Source organism: Simochromis diagramma, unplaced genomic scaffold (assembly GCF_900408965.1).
Source record: "Simochromis diagramma unplaced genomic scaffold, fSimDia1.1 OVJJ01000487.1, whole genome shotgun sequence".
NCBI lineage: Eukaryota > Metazoa > Chordata > Actinopteri > Cichliformes > Cichlidae > Simochromis > Simochromis diagramma.
Window position 1 is genome coordinate 3,335,731 of NW_024387305.1, and position 27,361 is coordinate 3,363,091.

Sequence of the window (27,361 nt, forward strand, 5' to 3'; positions counted from 1 at the left end):
GAGTTAATAATTGTCACATAATAATATAAAACTCACATACCGCAAGCATAGATTAAATATTTTACTTGTCAGTAATAAGTGTTGATTTATGCTTTAGTGTGACTCAAAGCGATATCTGTTCGCCCTATCGCTGTCTACACATACCACACTCATGATTTAAAAACTTCCAGCGACCTTATCTCCTGTTGTGAAATAGCCCAAAAGATTATCTGATTATCTATCTTGAGCCACAAACACAAAGAAAATGCAGTTTAACTCTGAAGCGCATAAAAAGCCGCAAAACATGTGCATCAGTGGCGTGACCTTCTGCAGCGGAACGGCGTGTCCAACTGCGTTTTTTACTCACACACTATGTTCATCAAAGACACTTCAAAGGCTGCGCGGTCATATGATGACACAACATCAAAGGGGCCGGGGGTATGAGTGAACCGACTGAGGGGGCGTGCCAGGCATACGCGCGCTCTTGGTGTGAGACCCACGCCCCGCAAGGAGCATCCGCCAACGATAATAACGATTGGCCCGCGGGAGTGAGAAGCACGGGGGCAGGCAGGAGGGACGGGGGGAGGAGAGGGGAGGACCTCAAATAAATTCCCTCTTCATCCGCAGCTTATAAGACCTGAACCAAAAGGCAACAGGTCACTGGATAGACTGAGCTGGACGGAACTTCAGAGATTTTTACGCACGGAAGAACCCGTTTACTGGACGAACTGCACGCGATTTAAGGAAATGAACTGGAACTGCACGCGCATTTTGCATGATTTTGAATCCAGATACCCATCTCTCAGGGCACCATGGAGACCCATAAGCTGTTTTTACCCAGCACTGCTGGTATAGGAGATCGTTTGCTTGAACTCTCCATGCGCTTTCGAAGAACTTCCCGTCGATCTACCCACTCATAGGATATGCTGTGTTTTCTTCAGAGCCCACGCAAACACGCGAGGAACGTTCTCCAGTAATAATTAGAAATGCAGAGCCGTGGTGTGGCGAGAAACTCACTTGGACTGTCCGCGGTGCGCTCCTGCTTGCTGCTGCTCTTCATCCACCTGAGCGCACCGGTGGAGGCGAGGAGAGTGCGCGGCGGTCGGGCGCAAACACGGAGGGTGCAGCAGCAGCAGCAGACGCCCCCGCCGTACAGGGAGCGGGTGGAAGGAGCAGAAAGCTTCCCGTTAGACTTCACAGCTGTGGAGGGCAACATGGACAACTTTGTAGTGCAGATAAAGAACTTAGCGCAGTCACTCTATCCGTGCTCTGCGCAAAAGCTGGACCAGGACATGAAGCTGCACTTTTTGAAGAACGTGTCCGTGACTTGCAACGACGGGTCACCTGCAGGGTAAGTGAATGGCCTGCAGATTCTTCAGAGTTTCTTAATGACCTACAGGCGTGATTTAAAACCACAGTTTTGTCATTAATTGGTAAGAATCTGAGACACGGAGGGGCAGATACACCCAACACCCGATCTGCGTTTTACTACTGGTTTAGATCCGTGTGCTCCATTCCCGTGTCACTCCGGATGTGACCAAAATGGATCAAAGGATCAGATCAGAGAGAGCGCCATGCACGCTGCAAATTAGCGCGTACACGAGAGGGAGAGAGAGGGGCATTTATTCTTGCTCTGGCGACTTTACGATATAGCAAAATTAAGAGTAATGACAACAAAGATTATAACTAATAATAGTTCAAAGATTTATGGGATCACCAGTTAATTCCACTCAATGTCAAAGTTTTTAAACTCTGTTCCAAGTGTAGATTATAATATATTGTGGGCCAAATATGAATTAAATCGCTGTGAATGAGATGACTCTTTCGATATGCCACCCGCATCAAGTGTGAGTGTTCGTGTGCTGCCAGCAGCATGGTGAGTTTCCTGTCGCTATGTGAAAAAACACAACCGGACATGTGCGGGTCTGCAGTACCCTGGCTCCTACAGAGAAGCTTAGTGATCAGAGCCAGATCTGTCAGTTCAGGATAACAGGAAGCATCCCCAGTGTGTGGAGACTGTTTGAATCCATTCATGAATGTGTGAATACATCAGCGCTTTCACGCTGCTTTGTTTTGCTGTTCTTGTGCAGTTACTACATCAAGGAGTCAAAAGGAAGCAAGAGGTGGCTGCTGTTCCTGGAAGGTGAGGATGAAATACACCTGATTCAGACCACACGGGGAACTCAGTGCAGCTATTTGTAACCTGTGTGTATGTGTGTGTGTGTGTGTGTGGTTCAGGTGGATGGTACTGCTTCGACAGTCAGACCTGTGAGAGCAGGTATGAGACGATGAGGAGACTGATGAGCTCCACCAAGTGGCCACTAACCAGAACAGGTACAGGTCCTACAGTGTGTGCTTGCAGCATCCACTTCTACACATTGCCGTCTCTATCTGGCTGCTCATTTACTAACAGCTCGCAATTTTTTTTTGCTTTTCCGAGGCTGCCCAAATTGACACATGGCACTGCTTCTCTTCCTCTCCATCATCATGAAGTGTCCTTGGAAGCTGATTGTAGTAAAACTCCATTAAATAACAAAAATGCTTGTTATCATGAGCCAGAACAGCTGTAGTTATTAGAGTATACAATTAATGAAAATTACTGCTGTCTGAATAAATAAAGCAAGCACACCAAAACAGGCTCCACCTGTTAACCTCTAGAAGTTTCCTTGGGCAAGATACTGTATTTAGTTGTATGTACTTCTGAAGAACCGACACATCCTCTTGGATGAAAAGGAAAACTTTTTCAGGAACCTAAAGAAGCCCAGTTGCTTTTTAAGCACTCCTGACTTTCATGCAGTGGATGAGAGAGAACCTACATAGACATACAGTGTTGTAACTTGCTCAAATAAACTTCCAGAGTTAAACAGACGGGGATCAAACCACTGACCACAAGAAACACTCAAGAATATTTTCTTTACTTAAATTAAATGAATACCTTTAGCATAATTTATACTAGTTTTTGATTTGTAGCCTCAGTTTCACGATTTTAGCTGACAGAAGTGGCACCCAGTGCGGTCTTCTGCTGCCGAAGCCCGTCATGTTGCACATTTAGAGATGCTCCTCTGTATACTTTGCTCATAACAATAGGTTATTTGAGTTACTGCTAAAGCTCAAAGCAGCCTGTCCATTCTCCTCTGACCTCTGGCATCAACATGGCATTTTCATCCAAAGAACTACTGACTGGATAGTTTTTATTTTGGGGGGTCACTTCTCTGTAAACTGTAGAAATGGTTTTGTGGGAAAATCCCAGTTGATCCGTAGTTCAGAAAATACTCAGACCAATCCGTCTGGCACCAATAATAACTTAAAGAAGCTGCTTAAATCACCTTTCTTCTCCATTCTGATGCTCGGTTTGAACTTCATCAGGTCGCCTTCATTTTGTCCACATGCCAAAACGCACTGTGATTTGCCCATTCGATATTTGCTTTAATGAGGAGTTGTACCTAATGAAATGTTCTGTGATTATAGCCAGGCATGAAGGCGTTCCCTGGTTTGAGCAGATCTTGTGAATTCTCTGCACAGCCTCACAGAGGCTTCACTTTCCTCAGCAGGAAATAAAAACTTCCTCTGAATGAATGAGATCCATTGAAGTGTTTGCGTTTCCACTTTAGCTGAGATCGCACTAATCATCGTGAGTCAAACTCTCTGGTTGTTTCCCTCCAACCATCAGGGAACTCCTTGTTTGTTTATGAGTCTCTCCCTCCGACTCTGTATACTTTACACTGGTGGCCAGTGCAGCAGCCACACAGGCTCTTTAGTGCCTACGTGTAAATGCTGACCAAAGCAGAGAAAGTTAACGACTGTTTGTCGCAGGGGAATCACCTTCAACAGTAAAACACAAAGCAGGGTTAAAGAATTGTCGCAGCACATCTTACCTTTTTCTGACCTCTTTAACTTTACAGTTTATCTATAAAGTTACCATCATGTCACATCTCATCCATCTTCCCTCCTTTCACAGGAAGGGGAATTTTGTCTCCACAGCCGGAGGAAAACCCTCACTGGTGGAACGCCAACATGGTGTAAGAAAGCATGCCGCTCCTTCTCTGTACATTTAATGCTTTTGTGCATTTTTCCTCTCATTTTTTTTTCCAGGGATAATTCCTTCACTTCTGTCAGCATTAAAATCTTTATGTTAATGAGTTTGTTTGTTTTTTAACATTTTGGTTGCTTCATATGAATATTTTCAGTTTGTGATCTTCTCTGTGATAAATATATACTTTTACTTTGAAGTACAAGCTCTAATTTGAAAGAAACGGAGTCAGTGTTGCCATGGCTGAGGTGATACTTGAGACAGTGAACTACTTCTCATGGGTTAATGCAAATTTAGCATACTAAAGAAGATTATTGCCTAGAACTATGCTGTTTAAATGTGATACTAAGTTACAAATAGCATTAATTATTGGAAAGCTTTCCATTTTTTGTCTTTTGTATACAGTTACAGTGGTGGATGAGTGATGGGGTCAGCATATATTCAGCATAGATAGCCAAAAATAATGAAATATGTAGAATGTTAAGCCCAATCCTATCACACTGTAGGAATGAATCATAGAAATAAAGCAAAGCATCTTCAGTAGTGTGTCAAAAAATGAACATATGGAGCTGGAATTTAGCATAGCCAACACCCTTTTAAGCTTAAATGGTTTATTTGCAAGTTTCCTTGCATTTCTTGATAATTTCATTTAGAATATATACAATATAAGATACACAGTGATGTTGTTTTTGTCATTATTGCCCGGCTGTCTGTATTGCGGTCGTCTCTGTTCTGTTTTAGCAGTGACTTCTTACACTTTTACTGGCTTCCTCTAACTGCGCTCAGACTTTAAACACACACTCGTGCTTGTTGTGTTCTGTTTACTGTCACACAGCCAACGGGGCTTTTTAATCTGTCAGCATCATCAAATCTAAATGTCTAAACGAGTCTGGCTGCGATTCCAGGTTGCCTGTGTTCTCCTAACAGTGTTTGTCTCTCTCCCGCGCCCCCCCACAGGTTCATCCCGTACTGCTCCAGCGACGTGTGGAGCGGAGCCACCCCGAAGACAGATCAAAGTAAGACCCAGTGCGTGATCGCTCAGTGTGTGAGCTTGTGGCTCTGGTTAAGAGAAGGATTTATAAAGAAAGATTTATCAGTGGAGTCAAAGGGCTTCGTGTGTGGAGCCTCTTTTAGCTCTCAGATCTATAAATTTTTTAGCTTCCTCTTCTGGTTTATTGAAAACCTCATTATATTTTATTAGATGCGTTTCAGGCACTTGGAAAAACATCTTTGATTTACAGCGTTACAAACCAACCCACATTCACTCATCCGTTAAAACTGCAGAAATCAATAAAAGGAGGCGAAAAACAGCATTTGGAGAAATATTCACCCCTCCTCCTGCAACTCTTTCCTCTCTTTTGTGTTTCATCACACGTGTACGAGCTTCATACACACGAATAAAAACAAGTCCCTGCTGACTTTGGCTTCACACAGAACAGGCCTCAGTCTCCCATGTGGAAGTCCTCTGTGTAACTCGCTGTGCCCTCAACTTAACCCGTAGACCAGGGTTGTCACAGATTTTCACTTCACTTACTACGATAAGAAATCTATGACATTATCACAACATTTATAGAAAATTTAAAGTAATTAATATAAGCTTTATTGACCCTGTTGAATTGGGCTGCAGTTATTTCTTTCTTTGCTTTGTTACTATCTATAAATATATGTATACATGTACAAAGGAATACAAAAAAAACAATTACACAGTTGTTTATGCTGTCGATCTTTTTTACAAAATATTGAGATTTCTTCTTTTTTTTTTTTAAATCATAGGATATCGTTGCTATGCAGTTCTCATGACAACCTATGATGACAAACAAAGACACAATCCATAATCATTAGTGACTTATCAATCATAAAGTTGCCACTTTATCCTTTTTGTCTCTAACAGTGAGTGCTTTCTAGCTATCATTCATATGCATTCATACTCTGATGGATTCATCGGAGAGCAAGTCGGGTTTAGTATCTTGCCCAAGGATATTTGGCATGTAACCTGGGGGAGCCAGGGATCGAACCACCAGCCGATCAGCAGCTGACCTGCTCTACCTCCCGAGCTACAGCCGCCCCTTATCGTTTTTTCACTTACCCGGTGAGGTGGGGAGACGAGCCCCCGAGCGGGCTCTCGCTTCTGGTGTCAAGCGTCCGGCAAGCGTTCATAGCGACGTTGCTTTTTGATCCTTCGATGTCGGCTCTTCCTATCATTGTGAAGAAGAATTCTAACAGGGACCATAAATTATAAAATTAGCATCATGATGTATTCATTAGGACTTCATACTAGTGCATTATTATTTATTTATTTATTTATTTTATAAGAAACAAACTCTTTTTCCAGACAAAAATAAGCCCCCTGCTGGCCATTAGAAACAATGTAGGTTTAAGCCGCTTCACTTTTCACATCAGGAGGCTTTATCCATTTTTAATATACAGTCTATGGTCCTATCCCTTTACCTTTTTTCTCTTTATACTGTCTCACCTGATCTGATATGAAGGCCAAGGTCTCCTATCTCAGTCTGCACTCTCTACATCCTGAGTACAGCCTACTGCATCAACAGTCTTAAAACAGTAGATCCTTTGTGTTGTGTGAGGTCATTCAGTTCAATTCCTTTTATTTATATACCACCAAATCACAGCAAGTCACCTCAAGGCACTTTATACTGTAAGCTCAAGACTACTCAGCTGTCTGTCTCCACGACTAAGTATAAATCCAGGCTTCAGTGTGCCACGTGGCCTCATGTTTATAAATAACTATATTCATTTATATTCTATTCATATTTTATTTCTATTTATTCTCAGGTGATTATGCGTTCATGGGCTCTCTGATCATTAAGGAGGTGGTGAATGAGCTGCTGACAAAAGGGCTAGAAAACGCCAAGGTTCTGCTCCTGGCAGGCAGCAGGTTAGTTCAGCTTCATGTGCGTCCGTGCTCTTCACCAAAGGCGGCTGCTCACCGTTAACTCACTGTTTGTGTCTCCAGTGCCGGTGGGACAGGTGTCCTGCTGAATGTGGACCAGGTTGCAGAGCAGCTGGAGACCCAGGGATATACAGGGGTGCAGGTCAGGGGCCTGGCTGATTCTGGATGGTTCCTGGATAACAAACAGTACAAATTCACAGACTGCCTGGATACAATCAGCTGTGCTCCCACTGAAGCCATAAAGAGAGGCATCAGGTAAGATGACGACGATGCTCAAGGAGTGATATAGTGACTTTTTTTTTCCACCAGAGTGTCTAAACGTTTTTTTTATTTAGCCAATACTATCCCTGTGTAGTAGCATGGAGCAGCGAATGAATGAAGGATTGAAGCTACAACCAAGAACTGTGGGAGGGACGGCCAGACAGATTTTGAAAATGTGCGATGGTTTATGTTTGTGCAGGTACTGGGGAGGACTGGTGCCAGAGAGCTGCAGGCAGGCTCACGTGGGAGAGGAGTGGAACTGTTTCTTCGGATATAAAGTCTACCCCACATTAAAAAGTGAGTCACCACACACCCCGAGCCTCTCAGCTAGACAGAAGATGATGCGTCATTTAAAGTCTGACCCACGGAACGTCCTCTCTACCCTGCAGGCCCGGTGTTCGTGGCGCAGTGGCTCTTCGACGAGGCCCAGCTGACGGTCGATAACATCCACCTGACCGGACAGCCCATCCACGAGGGCCAGTGGAGGTACATCCAGAAATTGGGGCAGGAGCTGAGGCTTACGCTTCGTGACGTACCGTAAGGAAGAAAAACGCTCATACACGCTCACAGATATGATAAGACTTCAGTTTTTCTGACACTCTGCTCTTTCTGATTGACAGGGCGATGTTTGCACCGGCATGCCTGTCTCATGAGCTCATCACGAGAGCGTAAGTAAAAATCAAACCATAGATAGATAAATAAGGTAAATTTATACATAAATTGCACAGTGAGAAAATGAACCAGATCTGTGAATTTTAGTATTTCTGATTTTAAGAATAGTGGATTTGTGTGATCTCTGTAATCAGTTTTATGGATTATCCTTATGGCCCTTTTTTTGCAATATGAAGACTGATGATAGCGAACATTTATAAGTATTGCCCCAAACCTCTGCACTGTAAAGCAAATACAGTGAAATCTGAACAATAGAGAACGTGGAGTGATTTCACTCAAAATTGAAATACTTCTTGAAATGTTGTTACGTATATGATTTATATGGGACTTCCAGCTTTTTTTTTTTATCATCTATCATCACACCAAGAAACTTTTGTTTAAGAACTTTTTCATTTTCCACATCATCTATATGAATCTGCACTTGTCAGTTTCTTTGGGAATTCCCAAAAAGAATGATTTTAGTTTGTCAAACTAAAAAGGTCCCTGTGCTGCACCTCACTGTCCCAGAGTTTCCCAGACTAACAAACTGAGGTCCTTTTGTTGTCTGTTTCCCTGGACATAAGGCAGGGATCCATACCCGTCCCCTCCAACTTGTGTCTCCATGAATTTTACTAAATGCACTTGAGAAATCAAACTATGAAATACTCATGAATCATCAGTTTCTTATACTTGAGCGCACTTTTCCTGTGGACTGTTCTTCATCTTAGTAACCTTTGCTCCATCACTTTTGGTCTTCCCATCACTGCAGGGACTGGACGGACATCCGAGTGAAAGGAATCTCCCTCCCCAGGGCCCTCCACTGCTGGGACCGCAGCCTCCATCACAACCTCCACATCAACAGCAGCCACAGCCACCAAAAGCACGTAACCCCTCCCGTGAGAGGTTGCCTTCTACAGCTGATCGACAGCTGCCCGTGGCCGCACTGCAACCCCTCCTGCCCGACCATTCGGGACCAGCTGACAGGACAAGAGATGAGCGTCATCCAGTTCCTGAAGCACATGGGCTTTGACGTGCAGAAGATGGCTCAGCAGCAGGGAATGGAGCCCAAGAAGCTACTGGGCATGCTCAATAACGGGAACTGAGACACATTTTCAGAAGAGTGGATGAAAACTGAGATATCCACCAACAAAATAAACACACAAAAGTGCCTCATGAGTTTTGACAATATCGTTCAGCTGAATACAATCAAACCAGTGTTTGAGCTCTTAAACTACAGTATATGAGATCACATCAGATCAACATAACCTCCATAAATATGCAGTTTTATGTACTGTATCATTTATATGTGCAGGTCCGTCTCCGGAGTTTTGATGGGAAAGACTGGAAACACTTCCCAGTTTGTTGTTGTGGATTTTTCCAGCATGCTCTTTGTGGGACTTGGTGCTCACCTCTAAAATATCCAGTTCAGAAACCCATCTACGGTGCTGCTGTTTCAACCCTTCACCAAATATGCTGCTTTTTTTTTCTCTTTATGGAAAAGATAATTTAATGGGTAATATTTACTGATATAAAGATGAAATATTACTTTGTTCTTCAGGCCACGGTTAAAGGATTTATTTATTTTTCTACTGAAGAGATCTTTTTATATTTCCTTATGGTCAAACACAGTTAACCACCTACATACCACCAACTACATATTTGGCTTTTTACCTGCATGTTTGTTTAAAAAAAAAAAGAAGAAAGAAAGAAAAGTGTATGCTTGTAGAGTGCATTATGTCCATACTGTTCTTCAGGCTGTAAGCCTTATATTTTGTTGTATGGTAGTAGTGCCCACTCCTTTTAAACGCACTAATAAAGACAAATACACGCTGAAATATGACAAAAAGATAATTTACTTACAAAACAGAACAGTGGCAGTTATCACCCAAGAAAAAAAATATAACATCATTTACAACATAAACACACTCACACCAACAAGTAATAAATCCAGCTACAGCATACATACTAACACACAGTAGAATATCTTTCCAGTAATAATAAACTTTTGTTCACATTTGCTATAAAAGTGCTTCTAAAAAAGGAAGGGCTAAAGATTTCTTGTTATGCTGCCCATTTTATTATTATTATTACAGAAAGATTTACCTGTTTCATCCGCTTGTTGAGCTCCTCAGACTGTTCTCTTCTGTTCTTTCCCTCTCATATCCCACCACTGTGACGCTGCCTTTTCTTAAACTCTTTATAAGTCTGTGCATCTTTAAAGTAAACCAGCAACATCACAAGTAACATTCACGTAGATAAATAAACAGTCCCTTTTCCTTCTAACAACACACACTTCAACAATCTGCGTTTGGCAAAATGAAACATCTACTGCTGCATAGTGATTTTGAGTTCCTGGTTAGTATTCCAGTTTTATCCACACAGGTTTAAAATTTCTGTGCTTGGTGGACTGAGGTTTGTCTTCTGGAGAATCAGCTGCCTCAACATGTAGAGTCCTAAAAAAAGAAAGGAAATAAGATGGAAGGTAAGAAAAAGGTTGGATGTGCAGTCTGGTGTTGTAGCATTAGAAATGTTGGTGGTTATAAAGGTGACTGACTTGGCTTTTAAGACGTTTTCCAGCATCTTGTTTCTGCTTGTGGACAGACTGCAGCCGATTGATCAAGAACTTTTTATCTTCTCCCTCCTGAAGACACGCAGGAAAAAAGAAAAAGTACATTTCAGTGTATAACATCCTAGCACTGTGGTAAACTTGTACCGAAAAAAACCCCAAGATCTGTATTTGAACACTAGGTGGTGCCTTACATTTTGTATCTGATCCTGGAGTAAACTGATGATCTTCCTTTGACCGTCCACCACCTGACTATGGAAGTAGATCACTATCCTGATCAACAGAAAAATCACAAAACAATCAAGTGTTTAAAAAGATAACACTGCTATCAGTGATATAGATCGTGTGTGTGTGTGTGCTCACAGAAAGATGCCTGCTCCCACAAACAGGAAAAATGGGTTTTCCACAAAATATGTGTGAGCCTTGGACAGCACGGACAGGCTGGGATTATCTTTTTCCAGTATTTCCATCCAGTGTTTTCCCGCCTTAAACATTGTGTCAAGCGTACGAAACGGACCACACGATGTAGACGGTGTGATGCTGAAGACACAGAAACAACAGATGTGTGAATGCCTTGAGTATTTGTGCAGGTCGGAAAACAAAAGACGAATCAAGTTCTGTTTCTTATTGTTGGAAAAAGCTTTTTGAAACTAACCCAGCCATGAATTTATAACCCTTCACTAAGGCTGAGCTCACATGTGTGTTTGTATCCATTATTCATCTCTTAGGGATACAGTCACATTACAGGGACCTGCCTCCCTCTTAGTGTCAAAAACATGATCTCCTCAAGGCGACCACTTAAATTCCAAGGTTTCCATTGAGGTTTCCAGCTGTTGGACTGAGAACATTATCAGTTCTGGGTTACTCTCAGAGCTGAGAACCAATCTGTTCTTCAAAATCAAACCCATTCGCTCTTTGAAGAACAGTTTGACTTGTCAAGTGTTAACAATTACGTAACCCCTCTTTCACAATGAGTGTAGTAATCAGTAGGACAATGATAAACACAAAAAAGCTACAGTTTGCTTAATAAAGTGCTTCGCAGATTGTGCTGTGCTGCAGGTTGTTTTTTTTAGGATTATTCTGCATTTGTGATTTCACTGGAATAGATAAATGACCTGGTTTCATTCATGCAGCATTAATGTTGATGTGAACATGCCGGAGTTGCAGATGTAGTAGCTAGAGAAAAGGAGGGGGTTAAATCCTCTTTGAGCTGCCTGTTTGCGAGTACCTCCACATGGTATATGTGACACACACGGAGGCGCCGAGGAGGGAGGGGATGCAAAGGAGAGTGATGAAGATGGTGGTCATCTGGCTGGCTCTGTATGGCTTCCTGGGGGCCTGACAGTTCAACATCACACTGCTCTGTGGAATAAAGAAATAACACAAGAGCTGGGGTCAGAGGTCAATGCCTTCATAAGAAGTGTCAGAGGTTCAGGAGAAAGGTTGACAGTGAAGATGTGTCCCACTGAGCTCAGTGTCTACAGGCAAATTAAAGGTAAGACAGCAGAGACGAAATACAATATTTTAAGGCTACATTGCTGCTTAATTAATCGAACAATGAGTCTACAGACATGTGAACACACGATTTAACCATTTTGTATAATAACTGGTGTGTGCAGATCCGTCCTGGATAGCTGCCTGCACACGGGTCTCTGCTTTGCCTTATCCAACCTTCCACAGCTGCCCAGAGCCTGACTGGAGGAGGGCCCAAGCCAGCACCCCAATCAGGCTCCAGGCAGCTGGTTTATAACGAAAGTCAAAACGAAAGTCAAGCTTAAGCTGTGCTTTCAAGTGAACAACGTGCGTTTGGCCTCATTCCATTTTGCATCCAGATTTTAAGGTTTCCTGGTATTATGTCCTGTGCTATGTTGAGGTCTGTAACGTGCTTGTTTTGTTCCTCTGTATGACACACCTGCAAAACAACAGGAGTTTTGGCGAGACAGTAATAATTCACTTCCCCGAACGCCACACTGCAAGTATTTTGAGACACTGGCAGGATGCTGCTTTTTCACCTTTGATGGTTAAGAGTCAGGCTTAACTATTACCCTTCTGTTATAAGTTCCTTTTTGTTTTGTTTGGTTCTTTGTCACACCACCACCCTGTACCTCTAATTAGCTCTCACTAACTCTTTTGCAACAACAAACAAAAAACAGTTCCACCTTGAGCAAGTTTTTTCTGATTTTCTTTTTGAATGTCAGTGTCTCTTTTGTGCATTTACCATCTTTATGTAGAAGACCAGAAATAGTTTGAGAATCTGCACCGCAGGCAGGACTGGACTGAAGAGAACTCCCAACCTGAAGAAACACAAACATAATTCTTATCCATCAGAATGAAGAGCTTGTCGCAGCAGGGCCACTTCACTGTGTGCATATCTAAAGAGATTTGTACCAGGCTAACGTCTGTCCATAGATGAGATCCAGAACGTTCCTGGCGATATCAAACACTGGTTTCCTCTTCCTTTTCAGCACCTTTTCAGAAAACAACCTGCCAAAGGCCAGAGGAGACATGAGATGAGTTAATGTAATAAAAGAACTTGACTAAAAGTACATAAAGAGATAAAAGTTTAATTACATTTAATGACAGAAAAAAAAGACAAACCAAGAAAGAACTTGTTGAAGTGACCCACCTCCAAAGTAACTCGCCAAACAGCGTGTCCAGTAGAGTGAAGATGAAGTCCATGAGCAGGAAGCGATAAAGCTCCTGACCCACAAAATCCTCCCAGCACTGAGATAACAGACATAGTCAAAACAAACTTGTGATTAGAAACCCTTTATTCACACAGTTGTCTACTCTGGTAGCTTCAAAGTGTAATTTCTTGTTTATGTTACCGTCAGGCCAATGCTTTTGTATTCAGGAGCCACCCGACCCAGCCAGTGGAAGCAGAGAACTCCAAGCATGCTCGTCTTCAACATCAAATTCCTAGAAAACACAGAGAGAGACTGTTAACAACCAAATCCATCAGTTCTGTACTCTAACCTCTGACATTACTCAACCACATAATGCTCTGCTCGTACCGGCCAATGGCGACATATGCGAAAACAGAAGGTGACTCGTAGGTCTCCATCCAGCCGACGAGGTTGAACAGGGCAGGTAACAGCAGGTTAATGACAGAAACCACCGTAGGCAGAGACAATAATTTGGCCTCTTTCATCAAAGGGTCAAGATTACGATGGTTTTGCTGCAGGTCCTAAGCAGGAAGAAACAAGGTGTGGATAAGCTGTTCAGTTACATTACTGGAAAATATTGGTTTGATTGTGCAATATTTTGACTATAATCATAGATGTATATAAATTTGAAATGAATGAAATTGTAAGAAAAGTGGGAAATATAAGATGTATAAATAGATTAAATTCATTTTAGAAGCAGGAGGAGATATTTAGATGTTACTGTGATGCACCTAGTCACTAATCTGTGTGATATACAGGAAGTACATCCCGTGTTAACAAGCTCCCTGTTTAAAGAGACATATGGAACAAAGACTTTATGACACACTGGGGAGGACAATCCATCCAGCCTCACCTTGTGGATAAACTCAGAGAAGTAGTAAACGCCAGCCATACAGCCAGTGGTGCTTGCTATGCAGATTGTCCATGCCACTCCATGAACCATCAGCCTACAGAACCTTTTGCAGAAAGTGCTCTTGGTATGCTTTTGAGTCAGCTCTGCCAGCAGCTCCTGGTGAGGGGGCAGGAGAAGGATGGTGTGAGGGAGAGATACAGACCACAATGAATGTTTCAGGTCAGCACATTCCTGCCAGTCAGCGTCTACAATGTGAACGAGCATCGTGTTTGTTTGCATGCTTACCTTGAGCTGTGTGCCGATATTTTCAGACATGATTTGAACAGACTTTTTCTTGATGACTTTAAAATCCCAGCAGCTGAAGGTCTTCATAGTCAAGATACTATTAGATTTGTTGATTCTGAAGCTCCGACCAAATGTTTTCGACATGCTGTTGGGAGATGACGTGTAAACAACAAAAAAGCAAGACTGATGTGGATACAGTTGTATGAGGTCTGTTTTTATCTGTACCTGTATACAAGGATGATGCATGTGATGAAGAATGCCATTCCAATGGTGAAAAAGTATGCGAGAGGCATGTTGTAAGAGAACTGCCGTGAGTCACTTGTCAATGTGGAGGCATTTTGTCCTCCCCCTTCATCCCTGGAGCGCCTAGGCAGTGTGTAGTTAGCATAGTATCCATAGTACATAACGGTATGTGAGAAAGAGCCCTGAGACAAACACAAGAACAGAAACTTCTTTAGCTGTACTTTACAAGCAAGTACAGGCAAATATAAATAAACAAACACAGTGAAAGGTTAACAAATTGCATTGCTCCAACTTGGGAACAGGAACTGCCTGGAAAAATAAATTTTCGTCTTTGTTCTTATTATTACTACACTTCCTGTAAATAAGGGAACATATCAAATTCTTAAATGCTATTTGTTATGCTCATTTCCAAATCAAGCAGCTAAAATTATGTTTGATTGTATTGTTTCTTTGTATAGTTCAGTGCAAAATTATCCTTATTTATCTTATACTAGGCCTTGGTGTAACTCCTCAGTTGATCGATCCATCTATCCATCCATCCACTTCCGCTTATTCTTTTCAGGGTCATGGGGGGGTGCTGGAGCCTATCCCAGTCTTAGGGCGAGAGGCAGGTTACACCCTGGACAGGTCGCCAGTCTGTCGCAGGGCTAACTCATAGACAGAGGCAACCATTTGCGCTCACATTCATACCTATGGGCAATTTAGTGTTTCCAATTAACCTATCCCCGCTAACTGCATGTCTTTGGACTGTGAGAGGAAGCCGGGGCGAACCCACGCAAAAACAGGGAAAACATGCAAACTCTGCACAGAAAGGCCCGGCCTGATGGTGGAATTGAACTCATTGACCAACTTGGACATCTGCTAAAACTTTGGCCATCTTTCGTATGAGCACTTCAAACAGTGAGTGATACTGCAACAGTCATTGCAGCAGACAACTTACTGCTCCAGTGAGGAGCTCCAGTCCAGAGAATGATGTCGTATCCCGGTATGGAGGGTGCACAGCCTGAGGCAGCACCAGGAACGCACCCGTAACCAGGAACAGGAAGATATTAAAAAAGACTAGGGTCTTGAGAAAGAGAAAGTACGAGAGGACTCCAGTCCCGAAACGCCCGCTCACTCTCTTGAGCAGCGTGTGCCACGGCTGGAGAGAGTGCAGGAAGGACAACCAGCTGTACCAGCTCTTTCTTGCAGCCTGGAAGGAGACAGTTTAAAAAAGTCAGGTGGAAAAAATAAATAAATCACTGTAGCAACACAAGACAAACTGGACGTGTGTTTGTGGTTTTCTGAGACGCTGTGACTCATATAGAAAGTCATAAATGCTTGGGCAACAGAGCAATCACACTGGTAGGAACACCTACAGGAAATAATCACCCCAGCTGCAACATGAAAGTCAAATGTTCCATTTTCATGTGACACATTTACAATAGCATGTCACACCCTTAGAGCACCTTGAATAAATCTTTAATATTAAATAATGTTTTATAGGATCGTAAAAGGATGAATTGTGAAGTTTTGATGGAGACAGATCTTGCAGTTGTTACATATAAAACCATGAAGACAGGTCGAACGCTTTTTCCCCCCCGCTGCAGACATTTAAAGCTGAGTTAACAACCTGTCCCTCACTACCACATAATGAATAAGCACTCTTACACATTGTAGCTGTCATGCTACATTTACTACATAGCTAAAGTTTGAAAGGCTTGTGTCGTGACTCAAATGCTTCTTTGGTTCAGGTAGGGTTTACATTTTGTCAGTACCCTGGAATTTCTGTAGAAACGTTTTGCAAAGTAACAAGCTGCACATTGCACAATATCACACCTATACCCCACACTCCTCTACACCTCAGGACCTTGGGCACATTTATCCACAGTGCATTTTATGAGTTTCATTTGTGTTTCCATGTTATCACACCTCAGTGACCCTGACAAGAATAACCCAGCTTAAACTTTAAAAAATAAAAATAAAAAAAACCAGAGGAAGGAATGCAGAGGAGACAGATATGCTCATATATGATTTTATGCTTTGAAATGTGGTTAGAGCAGAACTTAATTTTTTAATCTTGCACTAGCCAAGTACTGACAATTTACACAATCAATCACATATGGGAGATAAACATGACATGCGTTTGCTGACCAGCCCCTGAGCCTTGTGGGGTTCTTTCTTGCCAAGCATGTGGATTGCTCGTGTATTTGAGTTTCAAATTCTTAGTAAATATATTTAAGCTTAAGTTTTTCTTTAGGCATTTCCCGTTGATTTCTTTATTGTTCTGGTATATTGTGAGTCTTAGTTGTGGTATTTTTGAGTCTTTGGTTTCTGTGTTTAGTTTAGAAATATTCTGCTGTTGGGTTTTAGTTTTGTGTTACTTTGTGTTGTGGTTCAGGCTGATTATTATCAGTAGCCCTGGTCTATTCAGAGTGTTTTTGTTGTGACTTCATTTGTCTTAGTTCCATGTTCATGCTTCAGTCCTTCTGTCTAAGTGTTAGTATTCATGTCTGTGTTAGTTTCATGTTTTGTTTTCAGTTTTATCTTGAATTTTATTCTGTGCTTCCTCTCTGCCATCCAATGACAAGCGAACTTTGTTCTTATTTTGGACTTGCTAACAGTAATGTTCATAAGAGTGAAGGAACAGTACCTTATAAACACAAACACAGAAATCCAAGTACATGACAAAGAGGTTATACTCCAGAAACTGATTATTGATAAGACGCAGCAGGAGAACAGGATGCAACTGAAAACAATGATGGGAGCACAATGTGCAAACTGTGCACTTTGGGTCGTCATCTCTACAATTCTCAGCAGTTTGTAGGACAAACTTATCCCTCACAGCAAGATATTATTTGTCACATAAATACTGATTGTATTTGTTTTATACAAGTATTGACACTTTTTCCCTGTCAAAATAAAAAAAAAAAAAAGACATAAACGAGTTAAAGTGAGTTTTGAACTCAGTGTGGGCAAGCGTTTTTTTAATCTTTTTTCCCCTCACTATTAAAAATGCAAACATAGAAACACAACTACAACAGTTTCTAGTTTCCTTGTATCTGTTAAGGAATTTAAAAATCACAGAAATACAAAGGATAACTTACAATGATGATGTAATATTTAAGTTGACTGCAACAGGAAAGCTTCTTGTTGGAAAGTATCCGTTTCTCCTTCTGCATTACTAAATTCCTGTATACAAAAAACAACAAAGGATCATTTTCAGTGACATGATGTGAAAGAGTATTTACAGACCAGTAAATATAAACTTTGTAAATACTCTAATGATATCAAAGATTGTAGATCATTACATTTATTTGCAGTGTTTAAAATCCAGTATACAGTGAGAATAAGATGTGCAGCTAATGTCAGAAAGAGTAGAACTAAGCAGGCAGTCAGTTTATGTGGCTGCAAACATAAATAAAACACAAAAGAAGCGATGACTACGAGCAACATGCCTGATTTCTTTCTTCTCAGCGACACTCAGAGGCATTCCTCGAAGCATCCTCACCCGGTCGCTCACAGGCAGGTTCTGCAGGTTGTTCACCAGACGTTCCCTCTTACTCACTATAACAAACACAAGCGACATCATTTATATTACATCATTCTAATGCAGTATAATTTAATCAGAGTAAACAGTGCACATCACTCGTCTGACAGCTTCCACCTTCTGCATCTGTAGTGTCCCCCTCCATGCCGTAGCTTCGTATGGACGGTCTAGAGGAGGGAGAGAAGTCCCGGATGGATGGTCTGGTCTGCCGGCGTCTCCTAAGCTTCAAGGTCTTGTTGCAGTACTGAGAGATGATGGCTCCCCTGTTGCGTCCTGCAGAAATGGGATCAACAACAATTATTTCCTCGAAGGAGTTTCATGAAACCAGAGAGCTCTTCCAACTTCTTGTTTCACCCAAACAAGAAGTTGGGTGAAAGAAGAAGTACATTAAGGAGCACCGTTTGATGCAGATAAACTGCTAAAGCTTTAAATCTTGCAGACTTCTTGTAAACTTTGTGGCAAGCTAACAGAAGCCACCTCGTCTCTTTCTAGCAGCTACTTCCCCGCAGCCTGTGTGGTAACTCTAAAGGGAGACAAAGCATTTACTGCACTACATTTATTTTATAGCTGTAGCTACTCTTTATATAAAATATAAATATAAATAAATTATGTTACATTCTTAGAGATTAAGCTAGCAGGTTTACAAAAAAAAAAAAACTTTGGGTGGCTTGGCGTGTATTAAAAGTCTGGTATATAGTCTAAGTCTATATAACCTCCCAGTTGTGTTTCACATGCTTAAAATATTGCACCATGTTGCAAAGAGATAAAGCAATCTTCATTGCCACCTTGTTTCTCCTGAACTGCCACAGACAGGAAGGTGATAAACGAAATGCTTCCTGCTGAAACACATCAACACCATGTTAACACCTGCTACACCAGTACCTCATTTTACTGGTCAGCACTGCCCTGTCCACTACAGTGGTATACTGAGCATTTATTTAGCAAGTTACTTTAGAATATGATAGAATATACCATACTGAATTCATTAAGTTACTTTCTAGGGCCACCTAATTATTTTACACTCAGCATAACATTAAATAACATTTATTTATTTTAAGTTGTTTTTTTTAAATCAGTTTATTTTTTAAGCTATTCCAACAAACAAACAACCAAACACCCAAAACAAACAGATAAGCAAAAGAACAAAACAAACAAACCCCCCCAAAAAACAAAAAAAACAAACAAACATTTTTTTTTTATTTTTTTAATTAAAAAGGATAAGAAAGCTCTTTGAACAAGACCAACTTTCAGACAGTATTTTGTGTTTTAGGTCTGTATATTTCTCAGAAACTACGGCGAACATGCTTCTAGAACACTTTGCATTAAGGATTTTGACTGGATTTCAACATAAACCAAACTGTGGTAACGATTCTCATTTCTCATTCTGTGGTAACTGTTTGAGAAATCTGATATTTTCAATAATGTAAAAACAAAAGGAAAACAGCATATAGACTGTGTGAGACTGTTTATGATTTAAGTTAGTTGTAAGAACATCTTTTAAAGAGTAAAAGAAACGTGAAAATGTTCTGACTTAGAGCTCTGCAGCTGTTACATAGTTTTAAAGCTGACTAAGCCAACACACTATTAGTGATTAGTGCTGGATGGATTGCACTGCATGCCCGACACGATTCAAGTGAACAGTCACCACACTGAATCAGCATGTGTCAGAAATCCTAGAGAGGAGTGTCAAAATTATATTAAAACACATGTTGGACACACACAAAATAATCCAGATGAGTGTGCTCATAAGGTTTTAAAACAAACTGATTTATTTATTTCTATGTATAATACTCTCCTCATGATTAATAGTTGCTTGTTGCAGGACTCACCAATGGTGCGACTGGGCATGGAGGACAGGATTTTCAAGGTGTCCGAGGACCAGCCTTCACCTTGGATGGGGTCCATTTCTCTTTCACCGCCATCACATTCCAAATCACTTGCCCCCTGCCTCCTTCTATGCTCATGTTCAGGGCCACTCAATGGCATATTGTCTGAGGATAGAAAAACAAATAGACAGAAAATGATGCCTTTGCAATTCAACGCAGCATTGAAAGGTATTACAAGTGGTAAAGACATTTTAGGCATGAAGAAAGAGAATATATATTTTTTATATAAATGAAAAATAAGAGTTCATCACATGCAAACAGTCTTTCTTTTTACCTCGACTCTCCTCATCCAAATCACTCTGCAGCTGCTGCAGCTCCAAGGCACTGGATGCTGCTCCATTGTCACTGTGTTCTGCAATTAGCTGCTGAAATGAATCGTGAACACCTTCCTCATCTGCCGGGCTCCTGACAGAGAGACGCACAGGCTTGAGGACCGATAAAAAAGGAAATAGGGTGGTACAGACTAGGCTAGATTCAAAGGCTTCAAAGTGCTCTGAGGGCCAGTGACCACTGAGTAACCTACAGATAAAACACTTTCTGACTTAGTCATCAGTGGCCCCGGTGGGAGTGGGAGGCTGCGAGCCTCTTCCTGCACCATCTATATCACATTTGGGCAAAACAAACAAACAAACAAACAAACAAACAAAAAAGCGCAATACACAGTCCAATGTAAAAGTCTCAAGTCATCTCTCATTTTTGCTTCCAAGGAGCCAAAGTTTGCTTATTGTTTTTTTTTTAAAGTTGTCTTGCGTAATAGTTCTCCTGAAGGTCTTTCAAAAATGCCAAAAATTACCTACAAAGTGATTCCCAAAGAGCTACAAGCCAGAAACTTTGCATAGAAATTACAGGACAAAAAAAGTGCCAGGAATTTACAAATAAAAACCCCAAACAAACAAAAAAGACCTGCCACGGGACACGATTGTTGCATCTGCTTCTTTAACTGTACCATCTACTGTTCAAAACTTCATCAGAAATGATCTCATTGGAAGGGTGTTGAGCTGTTCTTAAGTAAAGGAAACAGGGGATGGTATGCCAGATTACACAGAAACTGAAAGTCAGCGACACCATGTCTTATGGAGCAATGAATCCAAATTAGACATGTACAGAGGTCAGGAGAGAGGTTCAACAGCGAGTATGAAACACACAGAGGAGGATATGTCGGGCACCAGTCTGTGTCTGGGGAAACTTTTCATACGCAAAATGTTTCATAGATGGTAAAAAAGAAATGTCAGACAAATATGACAATTCACACTCACGAATGTGACCATGTTGTTCATATTTTATCCGTTTCCATTTACTCATGCAGCCATGCATTAAATAATAAAAGTTAATGCGTGCATTACGTTGACTGTGTGCCAGACTGACACAAAGTTTAAACATTTTCTAACAAGGTTCTTGGTTTTGGCTTATTGTAAAACCATTTTGACCAAAATGTATTAGTTTTAACATATTTCAGCACCATGTCCTGTCTCTAACTAGTTGCTGTGGGGCTGTGGTTCCTTGCCTTGTATCCCAGTGAGTCAGGCCCTCTTAGAAAAAGAAAAAAGTTGCCTACTCCCGATTTAGATACTGTACGCCTAAGCCAGCTAGAGAGACCATTTGTCTTTTTAGAAGGACAAACAGCAAGTTCGCTTCCCTTTGACTTCTACACAGGAATTAAAAGAAGCAAGCATGCAAACAGTCATGATCTGTTCAACCAAACAGAAACAAGGACAATAAAGTGGAGCTCAGCAGCTGGTCGCATTGTTAAAAAAAAGAAAAGGATAGGAAAAAAAACGACAAAAACTCTGCACCAGAGTACAGTCTGATCTGCCTTCCCATTTAAGCCTTCCCTCCCGCTCTCGCGGCCTTCACGCTAAGAAAAAAAAAATATCGACAAAATCAAAATGAAGAGTGTGAAAACAAAACAAGAGTAACATGAAGTGACACAGAGCCCTACAGTGACACTTACTCCAGTCCAGCTTCCATAAGCGGGTGGCTCAGGTCAAAGTTAACATTTCGGGACATTTTCCTTCTCTGCCGACAGTCTCGATGTATCCAGCTGTAATTCTCAGGTTCACACCCGCGCCTGCTCAGACCTGCCTTCTACTTCCACCATGGTGTTTGATCTTCTACCTGGGAGGAGGGGGGGGGAGGATTAGAAGGTGGGGCGTTAGTGTTAGAGATAAAGGGGAAGAAAATGCCAGCGCACTTGCTTGGAATTTGATTGCCCTGGTCTTGTTGCTGCTTGCCCTGAAAGATTATTAAAGTTACAGGTGTGCTTAAGTGCAAATGTGTATCAAGTGTCACTGCACTGTCAACATTCCCTGGCCTTTACAAAGAGAATAAAGTGACCTGCATGATGCATCAGGGAGACTTGCTGTGAGGAACTGTGTCACTTTGTCTACAATTCTGAGAGCTCCACTGTGGTGCGGTTTATAATAAGGCCTGTGGCCAGAGTCAGATGGCACTGTGTCACCAGTGACATGAATATTTATGAATGACACATGAACAGAGACAGACTAACACATTGTACGATTTTTCTATCAGATCGTGTCATATAAGAGATTTTGAGGAAGCATGTTCGATGGCTTGTTTGCCATTTAAATGGAACATTGTTCACTTGATTTTCTACTTTTATTTCTGGGCAACTGCTTCATACGGTAATCTAACTTTGGAGCAGCTATAAATTCTGCTCTTTGGACATGATAGCTGACTGTAAAAACAAACTCCACCTACTTCAAAGCTAGGAGGCACAACACATCTGGGAAGATAAAATGCGATATTAAACTAAAAGAATAAAATAAAATAAATTAAAACATTTGGCTTTTGGTAACAGTGACTAACAATTTACAATCTAAATTTGGTCAATAATTAATGATTTTTCCTCGTTCTTATTATAAAGGTAACTTTTCTCTTGACATCATTTTAGAAGATTTTCTGATTAATAATTTGCCAAGAAAGTCCCTGATTAACCCTTCTCTATCCATTATTATAACTGATCTAAATTATATCTAAGCTTTATTAATAACACTTACAGAAAATTAAATGTAGGATAATAAAAAAACAGAAACACCTGTCCACAATGTCTTCATATTTTACATATTTATGGTTGTGGTAAAAAACAAAACAGCAAACCCATACATGTTGGTGTTTGTTTTGTCAGTTTGTCTCTGGCTCACAGCTTTTTATTACATACTTTTCACTTTTGGAGCATAATCTGTCCTTATTCTTTAATTATTTCCCTCAAATGAGGTCCAGTGGTTTGAGGGATGCTTGCAATGCACCTATTACTTCTTTCTTGTTAAAGAAAGATTGGGTGATATAGAAAATTGTGTTTGTGGTTCATCTCTCACAATATCTGTGTTACAATACTTAAAAAGCACTTTGAGTGGTCAGAGAAGAGAAGTGGTCTATTTACTAAATGATTTAAAAGCCATTATAAAAGCTTGAATGTATCTCAATTATTAATGGAGATAAGAAATTACAATATGGATTTTAGAGCCAACTTAAAAAAAACCAAAAAAAAAAACCCAACAGCACAGTAATTTGTAAGATTGTTCAGACTCATCTCAACCTTATGGGTTTAATTATCAGATTCTCAAACAACAGACAACTGGTCTGACAACATAACAGAGGCTATCTGTGAAAACAATTTCAACTCCATCAAACATTAGATCCACTTCCTGTTTACATGCTCCCACACTAGAAACATTAGCTCAACAGTGCTCATGATAAGCAAATATAAAAAAACAGCTGAGCTGGAGCTGGTTTGCTAAGACTATAATGCTCTAGTATGATACATGTGAGTATTTCCTTTGCATGTCTCTGTGGAGATCAGTTAGCAGATAATGCAAAGCTTATCATTCAATAAGCTATCAAAACCCACACACTCATATAAGAGGAAACTTAGGTTCCAATCATTCTCAGAAATCCCCACAAACTAATCTATTGCTCAACCACCAGAGAGATCATTCTCTACCAAGCTCTTACCCTTGTCACATACAACCCAGAAAATCAGTCATGTGCCACACTTTTTAATCCGGTGATATCCGGTCATGTAAATAAATGGCCTTCAATATTGTTTGTTCTTCAGGGAAACTTGATGAGCCAGTATAGTGCTAACAGGGACACACACACACACACACACACACACACACACACACACACACACACACACACACACACACACACACACACACACACACACGCGCGCACACACATTATAAATGGCTGTCCTGACCCAGATCACTGCAGTAAGAACATCAGGAATTACTACACTGGATGCACGCTCTACTTGGTGAGCTTCAGGGGCACCGCCATCCTTTACGGCTGCCACATTGGTTTTTGTCATGAGCTTCATGAGCCGAGTTACGTCACCACAGCCCTGTCACCGGTACGGCTTCCTAATGCAAACAGCATTTTTCCAGTCCTCTTACTTTGGTTCCCCTCCCCCCATTTCCCCAGTCCCCCCCTTTTTTAGTATTTTTTTTTTCCTCTGATCATTTTCAACTCTTTCAACAATTCCAGCATATTTAGCCAGAGCAAATCTGCAGTGACACAGCAGATACATATCAGCCACTGAAATCAGTACATATCATCTTATTTTCCTAATATGACGTATATAAATATACATCATACGACTTCTTAACTTTTGACACAGATAACCAGAATATATGAAATGAAATTAACATGAAACAAACATGATGCTACTGCAATAATGGTATGCATCTTTAAGTAAAATTCAATATCGATCATTTTTCATTGTTATTAATAACAATGAAAACTTTGGGGTGCATCCTTTCTTCAGCTTCTGATGTCAGGCATGGCAGAAAACAGGTGGACACCACTGGTTTAATGTGATTGCCACTTTGAAACTGTACTGCTGGGCCAGCAACAAACAAAGGGTGCTTAGTTTAATCATTCCACATGAATGATGATCCACAAACATAAAAGACAAGACCTGGATTGCTGGTTCTCTTGGTTTTTGATCTGTGTGAACATATGCAGCATGGAAAGAGTTGGGAGGAGCTCTGCATATCAGTCCAGTCACCAACTAAATGACTCCATGGCTGAGAAATGCCGAATTACCAATTGTTTAATATTTTTTTTTACTGCACTTGCTCTTTTCAGGCTCTGTTAGGACAATCTACTGCACACATATGGTTTCCCTCCCTTTCAAACATACTTTTCCGATTACCAAATTGTTTCCAGGATCATGTTTCTGCACCCATTTCTTTCCATATGCATTTCACGCGCATAGCTTGTTATGCAACTAATATTTCTATCTCAAATTTTCACTTCTGCAGGACAAACAAGCAAACAAAGCAGGGTATGACCCATACAACACTGCTCAGCTTGAGTCACTCTCTGTATTTTGTCATACTGTTTCTCCTATTTCAATGTCTAAGTGCAACTAATATTAAGGCAGTCCTCTGAGAGCATACAGTCAGTGCAGGATACCGTGGGAATGGGTCAAACAGAGAGCCAGGCAGGGAGGTCAAAGTTGATCTTAAAGACAGCCAAACAAAATAAGCCAGAGAAAAATGCACACAAGGAGTTTGATGTAGGGTTGCTTGAGTATAGTACAAATGTTTTGGTCAATATGAACAATCATTCATGCAGATTGAAATGCAACTGTAATTGGACTGAATACAAAGGCACAAGTAAAAGCTGAGGAGAGGGAATTTGGGTTTTTTGGAGTAACGAAAGCAAAGCAGGAAGGGCTAAAAGACAAAACTAGGGTCTTTTACAAAGCTCAAAAAGTAGCACGAACATTTGGACAGATCCAACTGGAGGGCCATGAAGAGGAGTTTAACCAAGTCACAATGAAGACACCACACTCCAAAAATCAACACACTGTATGAGATCATAAAATGGTCTGATAGTATACAAAAAGGAATTTCTCCACCCTTCCAGCTTTCAAAAACTGAGAAGTGAGTACTGAGAAAAGCCAACAAGAGGCAGCAGCAAAGCCCAAAGCTGCAGTTAACATGGCAGCAAAACAAAGGCTTGGATTACAATACCTCAAAGTTTGAGTGAAGCCTCGTGAAAGGATGGAGAGAAAGAGAGGTAGATTTTCTTGCAGCAACTCTGCTTAACTGTAAAGGAAATAAAGGTTGGGCGAATGGGCATATGATGAGCAATAAAAACTGTAAAGATCATACCGTAATAGACAATAATGCAAATGTGCATGCAATTAACAAAGCCAGGCATGCACGCACGTACACACACACACACACACACACACACACACACAGAGCAGTCACTCTGTTATTCAGGCCCACAATAGTCTCTTTAATTCAGAACAGAGGACTCTAAATGATAGGTTTACTCCTGGCTACATCACAGAAACTGCAAACTACAACAAAGATTTAAATGAATGCCAGTAGTGCACCTATTACGTCTTCCTTGTTAAAGAAAGATTGGGAGATATAGAAAAAATATGTTTGTTTATCATCTCTCACAGTATCTATGTCTGAATACTTAAAAAGCACTTTGGGTGGTCAAAGAAGTGCAATGTACTTGGAGGTCTATTTACTTAATTATTAAAAAGCTAGTATAAAAGCTTGATCTTAATTATGAATGGAGATAAGAAATTATGGTGAGGATTTTAGATCCAACTTTTTTTATTTTTTATTTTTTTTTTTAAACAGCACAGTAAATGGTAAACTTGCTCCGACTCATCCCAACCTTGTGCGATCAATTATCAGCTTCTCGACAAACAGACAACCGGTCTGACAACATAGCAGCGCTATCTGTGAGAGCATTTTAAGCTCCAAACTGCAAACTGAAACACAGATCAACCTTTTAATCTGAACGTATCTGCCAATTTGGGAAAACGGAGACCGTTGAAAAAAAAAAATCTGCCGTAACACAACACACAACAAAATGCTTATTCAGAGATTCCGACGCTGTAATTACATCCGCAGGCTTTTCTGCTGAACACAGCTTACAGAAACAAAAAGAGCAGAGTCACAGAGCCCTTTAAAAACACCAACTTCTCTCTTTGCCGTCGGTTAGCTTAAACTCTAACAAGAGGCGGTCGACAAGTTGCAGAAGACTGAAGTTGAACTTTAACCAAGTTGAATAGAAATTACAAACAGGAGCAAATGAAAATAAACAGCAGCTAAACTCTCAAAAAAGAGTCACCAAACGTATTCACTCACCTACTCAGAATCGTAACAAACCCGCTTATCTTTAGTAACCGACCGCTGTCAGTCATAACACTCGGCACACTAAACTAGACGGCGGGGACAAACCATTAAAGGATGCTGGGGTTCTACTTTAATATAAAAACTAGTAAAATTATAAAATATAAATTACTTCACTCATCGAAAAACTAAGCTAATACCTTATTGTGTGATATGATTTCCAAACGATTTAACATACTCATCTGTAAGACCCGTAACTGATAACAACGTAATGTAAATTTGACCCCCCACAGAGTTGGCACTCTTGGTTCAGTCCTATTCGCAATTTTACAGGTTTTTTTTCAGTGGGGCAGGGCTGGGCACCAAGA

At 40.8% G+C, this 27,361-nt stretch overlaps 2 protein-coding genes across 3 annotated transcripts; one reads left to right on the forward strand and one right to left on the reverse strand.

Annotated features, from left to right (window-relative positions):
- The first annotated feature begins 593 nt into the window (after positions 1-593).
- Positions 594-9,667, forward strand: notum1b (notum, palmitoleoyl-protein carboxylesterase b). Its single transcript, XM_040004479.1, has 11 exons — positions 594-1,330; positions 2,070-2,122; positions 2,218-2,313; positions 3,938-3,998; positions 4,967-5,025; positions 6,803-6,905; positions 6,984-7,175; positions 7,381-7,478; positions 7,571-7,718; positions 7,802-7,849; positions 8,602-9,667. Exons 1-11 carry the CDS (start codon positions 966-968, stop codon positions 8,933-8,935), a joined length of 1,557 nt encoding a protein of 518 aa, XP_039860413.1. The 5' UTR covers positions 594-965; the 3' UTR covers positions 8,936-9,667.
- On the reverse strand, positions 9,668-27,109 carry tmc6b (transmembrane channel-like 6b). 2 transcript variants are annotated; one of them, XM_040004471.1, is made up of 22 exons: positions 27,009-27,098; positions 25,866-25,940; positions 21,812-21,975; positions 20,135-20,265; positions 19,804-19,965; positions 18,092-18,247; positions 17,883-17,991; positions 17,532-17,616; positions 15,386-15,637; positions 14,428-14,627; positions 14,203-14,347; positions 13,918-14,073; positions 13,413-13,585; positions 13,227-13,317; positions 13,025-13,122; positions 12,787-12,882; positions 12,617-12,692; positions 11,627-11,760; positions 10,762-10,938; positions 10,593-10,671; positions 10,387-10,473; positions 9,668-10,285 (listed from the first exon to the last, which is right to left on the reverse strand). In XM_040004471.1, the coding sequence occupies exons 3-22, from the start codon at positions 21,865-21,867 to the stop codon at positions 10,271-10,273; spliced, it is 2,478 nt and encodes an 825-aa protein (XP_039860405.1). In that variant the 5' UTR covers positions 21,868-21,975; positions 25,866-25,940; positions 27,009-27,098; the 3' UTR covers positions 9,668-10,270. The 2 variants fall into 2 exon arrangements, with proteins under 2 accessions (XP_039860405.1, XP_039860406.1); XM_040004472.1 differs by lacking the exon at positions 25,866-25,940 and having other exon boundaries at positions 27,009-27,109.
- Between the last annotated feature and the right edge of the window lie 252 nt (positions 27,110-27,361).